Consider the following 19,321-nt stretch of genomic DNA (forward strand, 5'->3'; position numbering starts at 1 on the left):
CGAAGTCCCCTTGGGCATCTCTTGGAGTTCGGATGGCGTTATTTTCTCTTACTTTTGATCCCGTTGTTGATGTCCTACTTCTAAGGTGTCGACATCTTTCATGAGCGTATGACGGATATATAGAATATCAAGCAAAAGAATTTGGTTTGCGCATACTCCCACGCCCGCCGCCGAAATGCCTGATAATTAAGTACCAAGATAAACTACAAAACTAGAGTATCTGGTATTCAGGCTATTGAAAAAACTATCCCCTTGCTTTACAACCCACGAAGATGTCTGGCATAGGTCATCGTTGATGAGAAACCTTACCTTATCTTCTTACCTGAAATGTAGAAATATCCTCCGAACGACGATTCCTGCTGAAAAGAGATTCACTAAAGTACATACTTACCCCCAAGCCAGAGCAACGGAAACGGGAGAGAACAGGGCAAACGACAGAATACAGGAAGAAGAAAGGGAAACCCGAATGGAAGATAAAAGATGTTTGCGAGGGCCATACTCAAGCCGTAAGACCTTTTCGTTGTTGGACCGAACCCTTCTTGCCCAGGAGCCCAGATACGCTTTGGTAGATAGTCGGAGCTGATGAAATGAGTTTGTGGAGGGATTGATCAGATACCTTGCGCTGATTCAAATGCTATAGTGGAGCTGATGGCATTTCGACTGCTGTGAGTGACCGATTCAAGGTGCCGTTGATGTTGGATCTGTCTTACCCAGTGCATGGTGAAGCGACGATAAGAGTAAAGAAAGACTTTCAACCAGAGATACCCACCAACAAACCGTCATGCTAGGTTGACAAAAGCGTCTTGAATAAGAGGGGTGTTCAGTATCGTCTCTTTGCGCGGGGGTCATCGTATGAGTCGTCTTCGTGATGCCTCTTTCGTCCCCCATCATCCCTGCTCCCATACCTATCGCGCTCGCGGTCACGGTCACGGTAGCGATAGCTGTCTCTATCACGGTCACGGTCACGATCACGGCGGTCGCCATCGCGGTCCCGGTCTCGCCTGTCCCGGTCGCCATATCTGTCTCTGGGCTGGACAGGCTCACGGTTGCTACCCGTGGCACCGCGGTCATATCGGCCGCCACCAAATCCTCCACTTCGGCCACCCCCTGGTCCCGAGGGGGCATTTGGCGGCGCTTGTCCACCAAAGCCGCTCCGACCTCCTTGGTAGCCGATACCTCCACGGGGCCCACCAAATCCACGATCACCGCGTCCTCCCCTGAATCCTCCTCGTCCGCCATAGCCACCTCGGAAACCACCGCCATAACCGCCCGGACCAGATGGCGGACCAAAGCCGCCGGGGCCCATTGGGCGTGCGGGCATTGCCTTTGTGTAACCTCGCCCTCCTAGGCCACCACCAAACCGACGAGGCTTCCAGCCTTTGACTGTCCGACCACGTTCAACGTCCACCAAGACACGTCGGTCTCTGATCCTGATACCATCTGTTTCCTTGTAGGCGGCTGAATACGGTGAACGGAGACCTAGATTAGTATCATTGGGACTAGCGATGAGTTTTCAGATTAATAATACCTTTCATGTCTTTTTCACGCTCGTAGACGATGAATGCATAACCGCGGTGGGGTTTCTTCGCGCCTTTGGGGGTAACGGTATCTTTAACAATGCGAATCTACAGATATATTAGCTGTTGTCATCGTCACAGAATGCTCTTGGTGTCTATACTCTTTCGATAGGACCGAACCGTCCGAACTCCCGCTCAAGATCTTGCTCGGTGACTTCATAGCTCAAGCGAGAAACAAAAAGCGTCTTGAATGGATCACCGCGAGCTTGCGCATCTTCATTAGGTTCATCTGTTAAAACAGTTAGCATGCATCACTTCATATTCGACCCAAGCAGTAAACCCATACAAGCCGCAAGACCTTCAGTTAGATGCTTGTTCAAGCGCTCCTTCTTCTCGACCTTCTGACGCCATTTGCGCTGCAACCACGTCTCAGTCGGATTGTACTCAGTCTCCTCAGCAACTTTCTTCGCTTCCGGGAGGAACTGTGCGACGCCTGAGAGCTTGCTCTTCTTGACGTCTTCAGGCGCGCGGTCAATGGGCGTGACCCAGCGTAAGGGCGGACGAGGCTGGAAGAGCGCCAGGAGCGGAGGGGGGAGCTTATCCGTCATCGTGCCCCAATGGTATCTCAGTCGAGTCGAGAAGGAGAAGTTCAGCGACCGAGATAAAGAGGCATGGGCGGATAGGATATGGTACGTGAGTCGTGACCTCGTCTAGTGTGTTCCAAACTTCGCGTTCCCCGTTTGGCTGAATGAATGGTCTTGGCAGACGTATTGCCGCCAAGCGCGATAGCCGAGTTTGGCGCCGGTCAATGACATCGGATGGTGCCGTGAAAAAGTCCCCCGTTCGACCTGGCGATCTTGAAGGGAAGAGACAACATCAACAGAGAACGCAACAATGCCGGTACAAGGGCTCCGTTCCGTTGCCACTGCTAGAGTATGCTCAATTCCGCCGCTCTGGATATTTGTCCTCGACAGTGCCAGCTAACACACTCTCTCCAGAACGGCGTGGGCGCCTTCGTCCTGCAATGCAAGCGGTTGGATTTCCACTACTGTGACTGGGCGGGCAGCTCCCGGGGTATGGTGTACGTCGTCCTTGATCTCTTCTACGCTCTTTCCAGCTCATGACCTAACCTCAATGAATGTAGGGCCTACCTAAAGCACGCCCTCCCAGCCTTCGCGAAACAGAACCCGCAGATCGAGATCCGAGTTTCACCACGACCTCACAAGCACCCCATCATCAAGGGCCACTACATCAACGGACGAGAAAAGACAATTTGCGTGCGGAACCTCGAGCCGGAACAGGTTGCTCTGAAGGCCGACCTGTTGAAGCAGGCTAGTGGTGAGAAGTTGAAGCGCACCAAGAAGCCCGTTACGAGTATCAACGACAGTGTGCGTGGTATCTGGTCTCCGTACCACGGAGGCCTCAAGACGGTTTAAGTGGTCTTGTGTTGGTTTACATTTTGCATCGGTGTTTTATTTTGGCATTATGGGGTTCTTTCACTGTATTATGGTCTCTCTACATCTACATGGTTAATGACCACTCTGTATCATACTTGCACATATACCGATTGAAAGTGATATTCAGGTTGGACTTCTCTAAGCATACACTTGTATTATGCTCGAATGGAGATTCATATGACACTAACATAACCAAAAGTTCGGACTCTGCTATTGAACCATCCATGATGTCCAGTCAATGCAAAGGGGGTATCAAAAGAAGAGAAAAAGACGCCATTTTAACACCGGATAATGCAGATGCACGACATACAACACGGCTAAGTCATAAATATATTTGGAACATCGCCTTGGGAGCGCTGACCGACTTGCCACAATCAGGCACTTGACATTTCGAGAAAGGCTTCGTATTCGAGCTCGCTTTCTTCGACTTTGTGAGGGACCGGTTAGAGGCACATGCTCCGCAATAAACCTGCAGCAGATGTTAAGACATTGATGACCTTAAGGTGAATAAAAGAGCTGAGACGAACATGTCCACATTGCTTTGATACCCATATCTGTTGCTTCGTTTCGCCCCCAATGCCAAGCTCTTCGTCACAGTTGGGACAGACAGCTATATCATCCTCTGCAACAGACCTCGTGAAACCTTCTGGTGCCGGACTTGGCGGTTTATATGAGCTCCGCGGCCGTTCTGCTTCACGGCCTCTATCCGGTGTTAACCCAAGCAAGTTCCAGGCGCCGTCATCCAGATCAATCGTCAAATCGAGAGGACCCCCAGAGCCATCTCCTAGGAACAGAGTCTCAATTTCAGTACGAGAGAATTGGTTTGCTGTTTGCCAAGGTATCTCGCGACGATGAACTCCTTCGTTCGTGGGTCTAAACATCTGTGGAAGTGGCAGCATACGCCAAAAGTTTGCACTCATGAGACCTGGCGGCCTGGGCGGTGGCAACGGTTGCCGTCGTGTTGTTGAAGATAAAAATTGCACTTCGGGGCTGCTCGGGGTTTCCAGCTCATCATCATCATCATCATCATCATCATCATCATCACCATCATCATCATCACCACCAGCCAAATCAACAACATTATCCATAATGTCTCGACCGAACCGAGGCGGCCGGGCCGCCCGCCGTGAGCTGCCTTCGGGGACCTGTCGTCTAGGAAATTCTGGCGAATCTGGTTCGTTTGTAAGGTCGATTACCTCCGAATCCTCTTCGAGTGGCGCAGATGAAGCCACTGGGCGACGAAAGTCGAATCCGTCTCCAGGGTACCTGCGTGCTGGCGGCATCTCGCTCGGGGGGATTCTTGAAGTAGGTACGGAGTTCGAGGATTGAGCACTTGGTGTTGTTACGGAATCATGCCGAGGCCGCTGCAACACAAAGAAAGTGTCAGTAAAGTTGCGGGTAGGAAAGAGAGTTTGGGAAATCAATCAAGACCCCGCAATTGAGAGGGGAACGAGGCAATACTGACCTTTCTTCGCCGAGCTATAAACTGAACACCGGAGTCGCTGCTCATATTGTGTGGAGATGGTTCTGAAGGATAGCTGGACAAAAAGGGAAGGGGTGAGCGGTAAATGCGAGGCGAGACAAAGGGTGGAAGGGATAGAGAGAGATCTCGGGGGTCTACAGAGTTGTAATAGTTCAGTGAGGGCCTCAAAGGCGGCGTGGTGGAGGTCATATCGATTGCTTAGTGATGAAGAACCGCTGGCAGTCTGGATCCCCGGTCCGAGTCCAACATGGCGCCTTCTGCGCTTGGACGCTCAACGTGACTTCACTGGATTCGCCTTCTCCCATTCTGGTTATTGTGCTCTGACGTTGCGAATAGTAACACCAATTAGTTCTAGGCGGGGTGAGAGTATCCTGCCTATCACATTCACTGGAATAAACAGATCTATGCACAATCCTTTGTCATTCTCCTTGCTATTTCCCTTGCGAAACACCTAATAGTACAGAATAAATCATAAAGAAGTAGATTGATGACAGTCTTCCCTATTTTCAGAGTATCATTCATCATTACTGTGCCGTCAACACAGTAATTCGGCCATCTGTATTGAGCGCCACGATGCTTTGAGCAGCAGAGCCCCAGGCAACAGCAACCGCAGGAACAGCACTCCGTAGAGTCTCTGACCAAGACTTGGAGGCCTTGATGTACTGCTGGACTGTGAGCCCGCTGGGTCCACCGGCAAGCAAGAACTGTCCTGTGTAGTCCCAGCTGATTGATTCGACCTGGCTGCCCGTCTCAAGAACCTTGACTTCCTTCGAACTGCGTAGATCCCAGATTGAGACCATGGTCGAGTTCTCCGTCACCGCCGCTAAGAAGGTACCATTTTCTGAGAAGAAGACACGCTTAACCGGGCCGGAAAGATCGTAGTTTGCGGCCGCAGTACCCGTCTTGATGTCAAAGATCTTGATCTGACCGTCCGCGCCACCAGCAGCAAGGAGGTGACCGTCAGGGTGGAACTGGACAGAGACGAGGGCTAACAGAAGCGATTAGCGAGGGTTCAGAAATCTCCAAGGCTGGAGGAGACACTTACATGCGTCACTGAAATTCTGCATGAGAACCGCATTTGTTGTGAGATCATACAGCACGTAGCTCTTATCCGCTCCAACGGAGGCGACAATATCGCCGGTAGCATGCAACGCGAGGCTGGTAGCTGCGCCGGCATGGGAGTTGAAGCTCGCAACTTCCTTTCCGCTCTCGAAGACCTTCACGGAGCCAGTGAAAGAAGCGATGACTGCCTTCTCGCCCGCCCAAATAGCATCGGTAACCGGACCGTTTGTCTGGAGAGTATGAAGAACCTGCTTCTGGGATAAAGAGTAGACGCCAACAACGCCCTCGGCAGTCTCAACAAGTGCTGAATCGCCCGACGAGCTGACAGATAACGCTTTGCCGCCGGGGTAGAGAGGGTCAGTGCTCTCAGTGGGCTTGTACGCGGAGATAGCTTCGCCTGTCGCCCAGCCTTCGGGAACAGGACGTTTGCGACGGGTCTTTGAGAGGCTGTCCGAAGTTAGTAAATATGTTCAGGAAACAGCGTCGCGAATAGCGATCTCGATAGACGTACGATGCCTGTGTGCTCTCTACTCTCGCCAAAACCTCATCAGGCAGACCGGTAGAATCGACTTGCATGGCATCGCCTGCTCCGGAAGATCTCGCGCCAACAGTAACCTTTGATAGCGCGTCGCGAGCCTCATCTCTCTCCTTCGTCAACCGCGCGATCACGCGCACGGCGGCATCGTGCTGATATAGTGCCGCGCTGAGCTCTTGTCGCGTTTGAGCTAAAGTCTGGCGTAATGTGTATGTTTCCAAAGCGAGGGCATCCCATTCCTCCTGGAAAACACTGAGCAACGAAGGAATCGACGTGAGCGTGGGGGGTCGAGGTCGGACGACGCGCTGGGCCTTGACCTCAATGAGGTCGTCTGTAGAGAGCTCCTCCCCTGTTACCGGGTCTTTCCCGTTCTCGGCGATATAAGCCTCGATGAGACGTTTCTCAAAGACGCTGCCTAATCAGAGTTAGGAATCGAAGCTGTTGGTCTCTTGGTGTCTGAAAACCTACCGCTCTTGGGCGAGACGACAGGCTCTTGCGGTGCTTCTCCGGAAACTGTTGCGATATAGTTAGGGCGTGGTCACAGCCGTGATAAGATCGATGTAGACTTACTTGCGCACAGCATGATGTGTAGACTGGTTGATTGATGGAGAAGACAGTCGGCGAAGGTGAAGCTGCGGCTCCTTGGACTTTTCCGCTGTCGCTGGATTTGGACTAGTGCGACCGCTATAGCTGTGGCCGATCACTGATTGCTTGGCTCGAGGCATTCTGCCAACACGCCCCCCATGACATTCCCAGTTCTTTCTGGCCAACAGCTGATCTAAGTATTGATGGCCTAGCGCGCTGATGTCTGGCGGCACTCATCGCAATCCAGTGTTCTGACTGATGTGTACATCCTAGTCTCTGGGGGGGAGGGCATTATCAGGCACGACTTCTCGCCGAACCACAGCAAGAGCATGAGCAACAACCTCAATCTTTTGCATTGTTTTCTCAGTCTGGCCTGGCAGTTATCTACGCCTGCTAGGTGTCGTTGATTCGGCTCATTCGATCCAGCCATGTCGTACAATGCGAAGAACCTCGCCTACGGTACGTCCCATCCCGTCCTGGGAGCGCAGAGCGCACTCTCTGACTAGCTATTCTGATATCACTTCTAGATGCGAAAGAGCCTGCCTTTCTGCAGCGGCTACGAGGACAATACGGGAATACCTCCGGAGGCTTAGAGCGCCCGATTTCGCAACGGCCCCGCCGCGTAAGAGACAATGACGACGACGACGGACCTACGTATGTCGATGCGGAGAGCAATGAGGTGATATCTAAAGAGACCTACGAGGCCATGGTAAAAGGCGACGACGACGAACAATCTGAACAACCTGACAATGGTGTGAAGGACAAAGAAACCGGCGCGGAGGATGGCGGAGGCTCCAAGAAGACGAATGGAGCAACATCTAAACAGAACCTAGCTGAGATCGGAGGTTCTCGAAAGCGAAAACAGGCCAAAGTTGTTGGCGACGAAGTTCAGGAAGCTGAGAATGAGGATGTGCGGCCGAAAGAGACGGGACCTCGGAAACCAAAACAGAAGAAGAAAATCAAGCTCTCCTTTGAGGAGTAAATAGAGACCCGCCACCATATGTCTATCGTAGATTGGGTTTCTGTCTCCTCGAAAAGTCCTTCAACTTCTTCGTCGAGTGCGAGTAGTGTTTCGACCTGCGGAGTGTGTCGCAAGACCATGTAGAGAACCCAACTGGCCACAGCGATGAGTAAGCTGTATAATAGATGACTCATTGTAAGCCTTTTCAAGTTATTCTGTTACTCACCAAATGTAGCTGCGGAATGGGTGAAGTCATCTGTGATAACCGGACGGAGGGCGCGTTGATGAGGTGAAATATTTTTCCCACGCAGGTCCGCAGTCTGGAACGTCAAGAACATTGAATTCTCACGCGACAAGCGTTCCTGACTTGGAACTCACCGGATCCTAGTCGCTGGATCGCAGCGCCCTCTTCTCCAAAATGCCCGTTGTCAGCGTCGAAGATCTCGTCCGGCTGCAACGGAAGCCCGACGACATTCGAAATGTTCGTTGCCCCTCCATCCCACTTTGATTCCACAGCCGGTGACGTTCTTGCCAGGCTAACCATGCTTTAGATCTGTATTCTTGCACACGTTGTACGTGGAATCCAGTCAAATCACATCCCTAAATATCTCATGAAGATATCTGATGTTCATAAATTCAGGATCATGGAAAAACCTCATTGACAGACAGCCTTATCGCCACAAATGGCATCATCTCGCCCAAGCTGGCGGGCAAGATCCGCTATCTGGACTCACGTCCGGATGAGCAGCTGCGAGGAATTACTATGGAATCATCTGCAATCTCGCTCTTTTTCTCCATGATGCGCCGCTCTGCTCCGGACGCCCAGCCAGAGGCCAAGGAGTACCTCATCAACTTGATCGATTCCCCCGGGCATATCGACTTCAGCAGCGAGGTATCCACAGCTTCGCGCCTTTGCGACGGGGCAGTGGTTCTTGTTGATGCTGTAGAGGGTGTTTGCAGTCAGACGGTGACTGTGCTGCGTCAAACATGGGTTGAGCAGTTGAAGCCAATCCTCGTCGTCAACAAAATGGACAGGCTGGTTACGGAACTTCAGATGACGTCCGCGGAGGCTTATTCACATTTGAGCAGACTCTTGGAGCAGGTTAATGCGGTAATTGGCAGCTTCTACCAAGGAGAGCGGATGGAGGAAGACCTCCAGTGGCGAGAACGTATGGAAGAGCGTGTCAATGCCGCAGCTCAGCAGAAGCAGGCGCAAGATGACGAATCCGTTGAGGGAAGTGTCGACGGGGCACAATATGAGGAACGTGACGACGAAGACCTTTATTTCGCACCTGAGAAGAACAACGTCATCTTCTGCAGTGCTGTTGATGGCTGGGCTTTCACTGTTCGACAATTTGCTGCCATTTATGAGAAGAAGCTGGGAATCAAGAGGTCTATCCTTGAGAAGGTGCTCTGGGGAGACTATTATCTCGATCCCAAGACAAAGAGAGTGCTAGGTCAGAAGCATCTCAAAGGGCGAGCCCTGAAGCCAATGTTTGTACAGCTAGTGTTGGATAGTGTCTGGGCCGCGTACGAGGCCACCACTGGTGGCGGAAAAGGAAAAGGGTATGATCAAGAAACGCTCATTGATTATTGCAATGTACTGACCTGCTTAAAGTGACTCTGCACTGCTGGAGAAGATCACGAAGTCACTGGGTATCAACATCCCACCATACGTCTTACGGTCTCGCGACCCTAGGAACATCATGACCACATTGTTCTCACAATGGCTACCGCTTTCCACGGCTCTTTTAGTCTCAGTTATTGAGTACCTTCCTAGTCCAAGGGCAGCTCAAGCCTCTCGATTACCGCCAATGATTGAAGAGTCGCCCGGATCGAAATTCGTGGACACCAAGGTGAAAGACGCAATGGTTCAGTTCAAGACAGGATCCGAGGAGCCCGTTGTGGCATACGTCAGCAAGATGACAGCCATTCCAGAAAGTGAGCTCTCCTCAAGCAACAAGAAGTCCGGAGCATCCATGTCCGCGGATGAAGCTAGAGAGATTGCTCGAAGAAAGCGAGAAGAGATTGCCAAGATGCAAGCAGAAGCCAGCAACAACCAAGAAGACGACTTTTCGCGAGTAACGTCTGCATTTGAGCACTTTACAGTAGACGACACCGAGAAACAGGACGAGTCGGAGCAAAAGGAAGACCCCGAGCACTTGATCGGTTTTGCACGCCTCTACTCTGGAACCCTCTCAGTCGGAGATTCTGTCTACGTCCTACCACCCAAGTTCTCGCCCGAAAACGCCCACACAAGTCCAGGGCCCAAGAAAGTCATTGTGACAGACCTCTACCTGCTGATGGGAAGGAGTCTCGAGCCTCTCGAGTCTGTGCCTGCGGGTGTCGTCTTCGGCATTGGCGGTCTTGCTGGCCACATCCTGAAGACAGGTACTCTGTGTTCTCAGCTTGAAGGAAGTATAAACTTAGCAGGTGTCTCTCTGGACACGCCGCCAATCGTCCGCGTGGCTCTCGAGCCCGTCAACCCGTCGGATCTGAGCAAAATGGTCACCGGCCTGCGTCTACTTGAGCAGAGTGATCCATGTGCACTATACGAAGTTCTTCCAAATGGTGAGCATGTGATCCTGACGGCGGGAGAACTGCACCTCGAGCGCTGTCTAAAGGATCTCCGAGAACGTTTCGCCAAATGTGAGATTCAAACCGGCCAGACCATCGTGCCATACCGGGAGACCATCGTCGATGCAGCCGAAATGGCGCCTCCGAAGAACCCGGAACTGTTTAGAGGAGGAATCCTCACAGTTTCTCCCTCGAAGCAGCTCACGATTCGGTTACGGGTCGTTCCTTTGCCGGAGGTCGTTACTGAGTTCTTCACAAAGCATGTTGGGACACTCAAGCGCCTGCAGTCTGAGAAGCGGACCGCAAGGGCTGAGGGCGAGCTGCTTTCTGATAGCACGCAACAGGACGAAGCTACCGATGCTGCAGGTGAGGCGAGAGAAGTCACCCTGCTCTCGCTGGACGAGTTCAAGTCCGAGCTCAATAAGATCTTTGAGGATATCAAGGAAGACAAAGAGCTGTGGAAGGGCCTCGTCGACAAAATTGTCGCCTTCGGTCCTCGGCGGATAGGCCCTAACATCCTCGTCGACGCAACGGCAGTCAACACTTGCGAGAAATTGTATACGCTTTTCCCATCCCACCTTTCCGAATACAAGCACTAACAAAAGGATAGCCTCCTCGACGACCCTAAACAACAACCCAGCGTCCTCGGCGCAGACGCCAGCCGTGACGCCCTCATCGTCCGCGACTCCAGCGACAAAATCACCTACGCCTTTCAGATAGCCATGGCTCAAGGTCCGCTTTGTCAAGAGCCCATCCAAGGAACAGCCGTCTTCCTCGAGGAGATTCAAATCAATGCTGCAGAGGACAACATTGACCTCGGCCGTCTAACCGGTGAGACGATCAGGCTCGTCCGAGAAAGTATCTCCCAGGGATTCTTAGACTGGAGCCCCCGAATCATGCTTGCCATGTACAGTTGCGAGATTCAAGCCTCTAGTAAGTCCAGCCCCATTTCATAGTCATTCAGGGTGTAGTGTACTAACAACCACCAGCCGAAGTCCTCGGCCGCGTCTACGGCGTCATCACCCGCCGCCGCGGCCGCATCCTCTCCGAGGCAATGAAAGAAGGCACGCCCTTCTTCACAATCCTGTCTCTCCTCCCCGTCGCCGAATCCTTCGGGTTCGCCGAAGAAATCCGCAAACGGACATCTGGCGCCGCGCAGCCGCAGCTTATCTTCGCGGGCTTTGAAGCGCTTGACCAAGACCCGTTTTGGGTTCCGGCTACGGAGGAGGAGTTGGAGGATTTGGGCGAGCTTGCGGATCGTGAGAATGTGGCCAAGGTTTATGTTGATGCTGTTAGGGCGCGGAAGGGGTTGTTTGTACAGGGGAAGAAGTTGATTGATGCGGAAAAGCAGAAGACGTTGAAGAAGTAGAGTTGTAGAGACTAGATGAAAGGTACATAGGACTTTGAAAAGATCTTTGCCGTTTTTTGGAGGCTGGGAGACGGTAGTGTGCCATACTCAGCTGCGCATTGTTTGATATATATATGTACTTGTCATTGTACCCAAAAGACCTCAACCTTCATGCTAGAAGAAAAGTCATTAGTCAAAGGAGGTCTCGGACGACAATTAAGAAGACTATTCGGTCGTGATGGACTCATTATAGACATCAGGACAGTAGAAACGATACAAGAGGACTCGGAAAGAAGCAATGAGACCTGTCAAACCATTAGGGCATCACCCCGTCAGTCTCCCAATCTGCATCATCGGGCAGCCCTACACTTCTATATGTAAGCCACGAGCTCAAGCTCATACGACCCAGCCCGTAGATCTACGGTTCTTAGACATATGCAGCTGCCGCACAATACTACTGGATCAGACCTGCACGGTGGATTATCTTGGCTGGTTGAATCTATGGAGTATATATCTCCAGGTGATAGCCCACCCCAACACCGATAGTATAAGCAGATTTCCAAATGATATGATAGCTATGGCTATGACGGACATAGCTAAAGATAAACCGATTGCACTTCTTCAAGAGATCTTTCCATCGCAAGTCCAAGTCAGCACCCTCAGCCCTAACGACTCCTACCTCTCAGACCAAGACGCCTGCATCGTCCCCGAAACACAGAAGATGTCTCGCTGTTTTTAATAACCATCGCCCCTCTAGAGATATCCTTCGCAATCAAGAGTGCTGGTTCAGGCTCTCAACTACTTCCTGGGTGCGCGGATATCGAGGGCGGCATCACGCTTGATCTAGGGCTCCTTACGGGAGTGTCTGTGATGGACGACGGGAGTAGCCTCTCCATTGATGCTGGGGAACGGTGGAGGGGAGGCTGTCTTTGAGAAGCTGGATAGAAAGGCACCAGGTCTGGGCTTTCCGGGGTCTTGTGCGGTGACGGATGGGGTTGGGGGGTTTGCGTCGAGTGGTATGTTATCTACCTATCTACCTATCTATCCATCTATGTGTAGTTTCATCATCTTCAATTTTACCATATATCCATCGCCATGATACATCGTAAAACCAGGAATAAAGCACAACTAACAGCTAAGACCAGGTCCATCCCAAACCAACTTCCCCTTCCTCACAGAGCAAAGCCTCATCCCACCCATAACAACATCCTAAACTACGAGATCGTGCTCCTCTCAGTAGAAATCGTCAACGCCAACGCCCTCGAAAGCCCGCAGCTCTGGATTGCCCTCCGCATCGGCATGGGCGTGAACAACTTCGGTATCGGTGTCGTGACGCGCTTCGACCTCGACACACGTACCTTCAACCCGCAGGGAACCCCCTGGACAGCCGTAACATAATACTTCCCCTTCTCATTAGCGTCGCAGATCGAGAATTTGGTAAGGGCAGCTGAGGATGAGAATGAGGAGGACGACACTCATATCACGATCAGTCTCGGCGATGTAGCGCGGTTTAGGGGGAGAGGGGTGTGTGTGAATCGGGTTCATTATACTGGCCCTCACACTTGAGAGGGTTTACACTGTGACCTCTGGGAAAAACCAGAGACACAGTCATAAAACCCCACGCCGCAACCCTCAAGGCCGCAGCAGAGATCTACCCCAGCCCTTCAACATCTCTACAGTGTAGAGGGCCTCATTGACAGACTAATCTTCCAGCTCTACCCCGTTTCACTGTTACGAAAGTCCGCAGAGCTAGCCCGGGGTAGGATCGAGACCTCGCTTGGCTTGAACTTGGACTCGTCGACTGGACCTCTCGTTTCAATTAGCTTGCTTGCGCACTGGACGAATAGGCGCGATGATGACCGGCTACTGCGGGTTTTGAGAAATATACTAGAGGATATAGAGGTTGAGGCTAGGCGGCGTGGTACGGCGGCGCTCTTAGGGGGTATGGGTTATGCGGTTGAGCCCCAGGGACCCTTGGCTTCTACAGGCCTGAACTGAAGGCGAGATTGCGGGTTGTTAGTAGGGTTTGGTCCTGATGGTGTTTTTTTAGAGGCTTGTTTCAAGGTTAGATTTGATATCTATATCTATGATTTGATATGTATCAAGATACGAACAAGATACGTCATTAGATATGTACCCTAGTTAAACAAATTTCTCAAACCACAAGCAAAGTCAAAGAAATCCTAAAACAGGGTCGTGAAGACGAAGTCCCCACGAGACGCAGAGCGAACGGTTTCTCTCCCTCCAATGACAACCACAGACCAGCATTGAAAAGCCAGGACCATGGATACTGAGGAGGGTGTCGTATTTGTCATGAACGACAAAGACAAAGACGTAAACTAGGTAAGGTAGAACGATGAGCGTCCTTGGATGGTGAACTATGTTCATTGGGTATCTCAAGATTCTGGCTAATCAGTTTCATAATAAGGCCAGGCAGGTAGTTGTGACCAGATTGGTGATCATAAACCAATATTCTGCTGATGTGCATCGGTCTTGGGGCGGCCAACTCCGTGATGGTTGGTTCTGAGTTTCAATCTCAGATATGTAGTGAAGCCTGGCTTCGAAGATAATGCCAGAGTTGTTGGTCATCGGGCATGGCATTCAATAGCCCAATGGCAATGATGAGTCAAAGTCCGCGATTGTCAACAAGATCAGACGAGCCGGGCGGCCGCAAGTTCTGAGCGGAAAGTTTGAACAGCAATTGTGCATCAACCAAGCGAGCTGATCAAAAAGGCCGTGCAACCTTCCTCAACTCCGCCGCTCCCGTAACAGGATCGCGCATCTCTTTCCAACTAACGGGAAACATCATATTGCCCTGCTCAGAGCGGGCCATCACAACACCGAGATCATTTCGCGCAGTCGTGATATAATAAAAGCTCTGATCACCGAGCGAAATCACAGTCCCACGAACAATATCTCCAACCCTGAACATCTCATCTAGCACGACCCTGTCCTTTTCCACGGCGCGCACGTCTTCTTTTCGAATGAGTGCTTGGAAGCGGAGCTCGTCTGTGCTGCTGTGGTTTTCGGGGTTCGCGGCGGATGAGAGGATGGATTCGATGTTATCGTTGTCGGAGGTTGATTGTGTGGGGTTTGAGGGTTTGGACGTTGCGGATTCGTCCAGAACAACAAGGATTGAGACTGTTGCTTGTCGTTTCTGGACGCGGGTCACGCGGGCCAGTACGACGGAGTCGACTGCGGGGAGTGTGTTGTACTTGGGTTTCGAGGATGCAGTTGACCGCGCGGCCGAGTTTTCGGATGACGGTGCCCTTCTGATCGTCCTTGAGACGCTGACTACAGATTTTGCCTGGGACTTTGGTTGAGCCGGGTCAACAAAAACCGGTCCCGCGATTGATGCATAAATGTCGGAATGATGGACATGTGTTCCTGGGCCGGCTGAAAAAGTGGAGGCAGGTCCTAGACGCTGACCAGGAATGGCCAGAGACGGAAGAGAGCTTGCCATCCCAGACCACACTCGGCTCGGTGCGAAACAAACGAAACCTGGAAAGGAGAAAGAGAAATGAGTGATGTGAAGCTTCCAAGTTCTTTTCCCAAGTGGGCCATCACGGAACCAGAGTTTACCCGAGCCGCAACAACCATTAAGTAGCAGCGGCTCTCAGAGAAACAGAGTACGGCTATCGCACCAAGATAGTAGAAGACAATATTTAATGAATATATAATATATCTAAGCAACGGTAAATAGGGACTCTGGCCCAGCCGACTACATTATTAACCGCGGATAAATCCACGTCATCACAGCAACGTTCCGAACAGAAAAGACAAAAAGCCCATGAAAGATATAGATCCTATTACACCGAATGCTCGCTGAAAGAGATGAAGTGACATCAAATAAAATGCCTCTTGAAGCCCATAACATAAGAACAATGTATATCAAGGTAAAAAAGACACAGAATCGCGTGGGTCGAAGAGGAGGTGAGAAGTGAAGGACCCGACGAATGAGGTGGGACGCTCAGAAAACATTATAAAAGAGAATTTACCTGGATGGAGACTTTAGCCTTCAACCAAAGTCTGCTTAGGGCCGCCTCCGAGGAGCTCGAGACACCGCCGGGCCAAGGCAATGACCTCCGCTTCACCGTCCTCCGTGTCCTCTTCATCAGACTCGATGTTCTTGTCCGATATTAGTTTGACCATCTGGACGATGTCCTCTGATTTGGCAATGTAGCCAAGGAGGCGTTTGTCTTCTGACTCAAGAAGCTGAAGAAGCGTCCAGATAGCGATGTGCTGGAATGTGGGATCTCCACTAGAAAGGAAACGCCTCAGGTAGCCATGGATTCCTCCGTTGGGATCCGCCCAGTCACGGACAAAGATGGAGTAATCCCCAACTACTGCTGTCAGCTTCCGAAGATGCAAAAATCGAGCGGGATACGACGTACCTTTGGAGGAAAGGTTACCTAGAGCTGCAGCACTGTTACCCTGGACTTCGATGCTGTCAGATTCCGTCAACGGAATCAACACATCAAAGACGCCAAGGTTGAGTAGGTGAGGTTTCAAGTCGTCGCTAAGGGCCAAGACAGCTATGGCAGCTGTCATTTCTGATTGGACGCTGATGGGTACGCGGAGGACAAGGTCTTTGCACTTTTGGACCGCACCAGCCTGGAGAACAAGCTCCTTGTTGCGGTCCGAGCTAGCGGCGAGGTTGCGAAGAGTAGAAATGGCGTGGCATTGGATTTCTTCATTATCGGTTGACCCCAAAAGATCTACCAGCGGTTTGAGGAAGCCGGCGTCAATGATGGGAGACTCGTTGAGAGGGTGGATAGAGATATTACGAATGCAAGCAACGGCGGAGAGGATAAGAGGCAGATAAGACGACTGTAAGAGGCGGAGGAGTGGTGCTAATCCTTTGGCCCGAACAATCTCGAGCTGGTATTTCTCATCGGAGGCAAGGTTTCGCAGGGCCAAAGCAGCCTGGCACTGTACCTTTGGTGTGGAGGAGTCCATCAAGTGCACGAGAGACTGGACCAACCGCGACTCAGTCTGGGCTAGCCTCTTGCGATTTGACGAGTCAACAGCGATGTTGCTGAGGGCTGTTGTGCAGTAGTATTGGACGTCGACATCGGAGGAAGAGAGTAGCTGAACGAGAACGGGAATCGCACCGGCGTTGACGAGCTGTTGCCTGTTGTCGTCTGATAATAAATCAGAACATACTCAGAATTTCCAAATGAAGACCGATACTTACCTGAGTGTGTCATGTTCAAAAGAGCCCCCGTCGCATTGCGCTGCACACGCATATCCTTGGACTTAGCAAGGCGAATTAGTGGCCCCAGAGCCCCGGACCGGGCAATCTTAGCCTTGTTATCCTCGTGTGTAGCAAGATTCGTAATGCAGCCAACCGCATTGCATTGAACCTCGACGTTCGGCGACATCATTTGCTTTATTAACGGGGCAAGCCCTCCCAGGGCGACTATCAACACCTTGTTGTCCGCTGCTTCCTGTCAGCACTAATCGAGAAGTAAGGCGATTTGGGACCGACCGTTCACCGCAAGGTTTCCAAGGGCCGCACTCGCAGCTCGTTGAACCTCGATATCAGAGCTTTGTAGCAGGAAAAGGATTGGTTCGAGGGTGTCCCGATCGACTTCGCGCACATCTGTGTTGAGCCCGGCATTAGCCATCGCAAGGGTCGTCTATTGGCATCTCCGCACGTACCTCGTTCTGTAATCTCAGCAAACGTTAGACTAGCGCTTCGTTGAAGGTCCACATTATCGGAATAGACCAGGGTGCTCAGGGCTCGGAGAGGTTCGCCAGAGAAGAAATCGGTTTCCGCTCTCTGATTATCGAGTAACGTTAGCAGCAACGATCAAACGGGGGGGGGGACTAGTAATCTCGGATAGAAAATCTGCCCCGAAGGAAATGCCTTACATTCTCGAGGTAACCGAGCAGGTCGGATACAGCTTCCCGCTCATTATCGGCCAACGTCGTATCGTATATTCCCTCTCTTGAGCGACCGCCAAGGGGACCGAGGCAGGCGGTGATATGGCACCAACGGTCGACTGTTGACAGGCAAGAGAGGCATGCATTTGCGATTCCGGCCATGGCTTCGAGGTTGTGTGTTTGCAAAGCAAGGGATCAGTCCCACGGGCGTCGAAGGTCAAAGAGTGAAAGGAGGTCGGGCGGCAGTCGCTGCGAAAGACGGAAAGCGTACACCGGGCGGACTCCGAAGCTGCTCCTTCCCCTTGAGGTATATTCTGCTCGCGCCCTCGAATGTAAGGTTCCGGAGAGACTAGAGATCGACGATGTAACCGAAGGGAAATCGAGAGGAAGGGGGGTGGGATGAAAAGAGAGGTTGAAGGAGCTAACAGGACGGGACCTAGCTCTGCATATGGAGCTGAAGCCTGGGAAAAAACAAAACCAGGTCGGGCGGTGGAAAGAAGGAAGATATAGCAATCACGACCGGGCCCGGTTCCAGTTTGGGAGAAGTCGAATCTATTCCCAGGCGCCCTGCCGACGAGGAGATGGCGATGATGGAGGGGAGGTGAAGGGTGAAGATGGAGTTGGTGAATGACCAAGCGGGCTTAGTTTAGTTAGTATGGGCTCCATCCAGCTTCTGGCGGCTGGTGACTGCCGACCATGGGGCCCTGGCGAATGACATCGAGCTTTAGAAAAGCTCACCACCAAACTACATCATCGTGCTTTAGCCAAAGAGCTCGATGGTTCTCACGTTAGTATAGATCTCAGCATCTCGAAGGCATCCATATACTTTGACGACTCAAAAGACTGATTGATGTGGTCAATAGTATGCTTATCATGGACATACTTATCGACCGGCCTTATCGCGTTCATATCGAACTGTTACACTGTTATCAAGTCACCTGCCAGGTAGAACCTCGTGCTCATAGCAGGACAAGCGAGGATCTGAAGATCTGGGCCTGCCTGCTACCAATACGAGCCAGTAGGTATTTTCTCCATATATTGCATTCAACATCGACTTCTCGCCTTCAACATCCCAATCGTCCAGTCGTGGCAGTCGTCATTATAATAGGGCCGATCGTCATTGCATACTCCGGTGCAGGCGCCTTGACCGTGAACGACGAATCACTTCGTCATAAGCGGAATCGCATGAAGGCATCCAAAAGTACGGCGGCGGGAGATCAGCCTCCACCTTATCTCGTCCACTATCAAATGATTTGTGCCCACCACAGAGACCAGGGCACAGTCACTGGTGCTTCCTCAGGGAGGGCGCTCTATATATTGGGTGCTCGGACAATTGTTGATTACCCTCGCAGTCTCGGCTAGCAGTTTTCTAATGTCTAGTGTTCATCCCTGCTAGACCCCAAATAAATTGAACCTTGAGCTGAATATCCTACAGTTGAAACACGGCAGTACCACCCAAAGATATTTTGGATTGGTGCTTCGTATGCTGACATGAGTCTGAAGCGAAGGAAACCTGGTCGAAGCGTGCGCAGAATGGTCTTACAGAGAGGGTCCTGAACAGACTTATTATACTCTGGCTCAAGCTGAAACCCACGTGAGGCGACGTCACATGCGGAGATGGGCTCATGACTTGGAAGGCATTGGGGCCCATCGTGGATCTCTGCAGCGCCCGTTGAAGCGGAACTGCACGCTGACAGGCTGGCCGACTTTTGGTTCCCAGCCTTAGCCCGTCGCCCCGCATAACTAACCAACGCTAGCGGAGCATTCTCCCATCATGATCGAAGAGTTAGCACCTAACCATCCTCGGCCGCCTGTGGCAACTGGCACGGATCTCTTTGTTCACGAAGAGGTCTCTGGATACTCGCAGAAGTCATTGTAGACAGTCTGAGACAGGAACAGGAGAATAG

General features: G+C 51.7%; 11 protein-coding genes across 11 annotated transcripts; 4 read left to right on the forward strand and 7 right to left on the reverse strand.

Annotated features, from left to right (window-relative positions):
* Nucleotides 1–631: 631 nt before the first annotated feature.
* On the reverse strand, nt 632–1,671 carry BDV17DRAFT_28813 (uncharacterized protein). The gene has a single exon (XM_073761325.1). It carries the CDS (start codon nt 1,261–1,263, stop codon nt 679–681), a length of 585 nt encoding a protein of 194 aa, XP_073617776.1. The 5' UTR covers nt 1,264–1,671; the 3' UTR covers nt 632–678.
* BDV17DRAFT_28793 (U1 small nuclear ribonucleoprotein 70 kDa) lies at nt 1,382–2,218 on the reverse strand. The gene is made up of 3 exons (XM_073761268.1): nt 1,864–2,218; nt 1,679–1,806; nt 1,382–1,625 (listed from the first exon to the last, which is right to left on the reverse strand). Exons 1-3 carry the CDS (start codon nt 2,123–2,125, stop codon nt 1,500–1,502), a joined length of 516 nt encoding a protein of 171 aa, XP_073617777.1. The 5' UTR covers nt 2,126–2,218; the 3' UTR covers nt 1,382–1,499.
* An 89-nt stretch (nt 2,219–2,307) lies between these two features.
* BDV17DRAFT_257806 (mitochondrial 54S ribosomal protein mL43) lies at nt 2,308–3,097 on the forward strand. The gene is made up of 3 exons (XM_073757240.1): nt 2,308–2,450; nt 2,516–2,598; nt 2,662–3,097. The coding sequence occupies exons 1-3, from the start codon at nt 2,412–2,414 to the stop codon at nt 2,951–2,953; spliced, it is 414 nt and encodes a 137-aa protein (XP_073617778.1). The 5' UTR covers nt 2,308–2,411; the 3' UTR covers nt 2,954–3,097.
* BDV17DRAFT_257809 (putative RING finger domain protein) lies at nt 3,098–3,987 on the reverse strand. The gene is made up of 2 exons (XM_073757241.1): nt 3,502–3,987; nt 3,098–3,443 (listed from the first exon to the last, which is right to left on the reverse strand). The coding sequence occupies exons 1-2, from the start codon at nt 3,892–3,894 to the stop codon at nt 3,297–3,299; spliced, it is 540 nt and encodes a 179-aa protein (XP_073617779.1). The 5' UTR covers nt 3,895–3,987; the 3' UTR covers nt 3,098–3,296.
* A 16-nt stretch (nt 3,988–4,003) lies between these two features.
* BDV17DRAFT_257811 (uncharacterized protein) lies at nt 4,004–4,829 on the reverse strand (the record flags this gene model as incomplete). The annotated part of the gene is made up of 1 exon (XM_073757242.1): nt 4,004–4,829. A coding segment is annotated over exon 1 (248 nt), but the record flags the coding sequence as incomplete, so codon positions are not given.
* Nucleotides 4,830–6,645, reverse strand: BDV17DRAFT_257813 (pre-mRNA-processing factor 19 family protein). The gene is made up of 5 exons (XM_073757243.1): nt 6,625–6,645; nt 6,523–6,567; nt 6,031–6,469; nt 5,503–5,966; nt 4,830–5,445 (listed from the first exon to the last, which is right to left on the reverse strand). Exons 1-5 carry the CDS (start codon nt 6,635–6,637, stop codon nt 4,982–4,984), a joined length of 1,425 nt encoding a protein of 474 aa, XP_073617781.1. The 5' UTR covers nt 6,638–6,645; the 3' UTR covers nt 4,830–4,981.
* Nucleotides 6,646–6,972: 327 nt separating this feature from the next.
* BDV17DRAFT_28875 (DUF4604 domain-containing protein) lies at nt 6,973–7,957 on the forward strand. Its single transcript, XM_073761485.1, has 2 exons — nt 6,973–7,098; nt 7,167–7,957. The coding sequence occupies exons 1-2, from the start codon at nt 7,068–7,070 to the stop codon at nt 7,619–7,621; spliced, it is 486 nt and encodes a 161-aa protein (XP_073617782.1). The 5' UTR covers nt 6,973–7,067; the 3' UTR covers nt 7,622–7,957.
* On the forward strand, nt 7,821–11,711 carry BDV17DRAFT_28868 (GTPase RIA1). The gene is made up of 6 exons (XM_073761458.1): nt 7,821–8,081; nt 8,152–8,172; nt 8,241–9,166; nt 9,219–10,733; nt 10,788–11,110; nt 11,167–11,711. The coding sequence occupies exons 1-6, from the start codon at nt 8,019–8,021 to the stop codon at nt 11,544–11,546; spliced, it is 3,228 nt and encodes a 1,075-aa protein (XP_073617783.1). The 5' UTR covers nt 7,821–8,018; the 3' UTR covers nt 11,547–11,711.
* A 1,853-nt stretch (nt 11,712–13,564) lies between these two features.
* On the reverse strand, nt 13,565–15,037 carry BDV17DRAFT_257819 (exosome non-catalytic core subunit CSL4). Its single transcript, XM_073757244.1, has one exon. The coding sequence runs from the start codon at nt 14,986–14,988 to the stop codon at nt 14,251–14,253; it is 738 nt and encodes a 245-aa protein (XP_073617784.1). The 5' UTR covers nt 14,989–15,037; the 3' UTR covers nt 13,565–14,250.
* Nucleotides 15,038–15,203: 166 nt separating this feature from the next.
* Nucleotides 15,204–17,719, reverse strand: vac8 (protein anchor VAC8). Its single transcript, XM_073761615.1, has 6 exons — nt 17,403–17,719; nt 17,190–17,310; nt 17,017–17,130; nt 16,723–16,968; nt 15,920–16,669; nt 15,204–15,868 (listed from the first exon to the last, which is right to left on the reverse strand). Exons 1-6 carry the CDS (start codon nt 17,574–17,576, stop codon nt 15,537–15,539), a joined length of 1,737 nt encoding a protein of 578 aa, XP_073617785.1. The 5' UTR covers nt 17,577–17,719; the 3' UTR covers nt 15,204–15,536.
* Nucleotides 17,720–18,048: 329 nt separating this feature from the next.
* On the forward strand, nt 18,049–19,040 carry BDV17DRAFT_28983 (uncharacterized protein). The gene is made up of 2 exons (XM_073761742.1): nt 18,049–18,788; nt 18,850–19,040. Exon 1 carries the CDS (start codon nt 18,279–18,281, stop codon nt 18,774–18,776), a length of 498 nt encoding a protein of 165 aa, XP_073617786.1. The 5' UTR covers nt 18,049–18,278; the 3' UTR covers nt 18,777–18,788; nt 18,850–19,040.
* The last annotated feature ends 281 nt before the right edge of the window (nt 19,041–19,321 follow it).

The sequence above is a fragment of the Aspergillus undulatus genome, assembly GCF_047715775.1.
Source record: "Aspergillus undulatus strain CBS 261.88 unplaced genomic scaffold BDV17scaffold_12, whole genome shotgun sequence".
NCBI lineage: Eukaryota > Fungi > Ascomycota > Eurotiomycetes > Eurotiales > Aspergillaceae > Aspergillus > Aspergillus undulatus.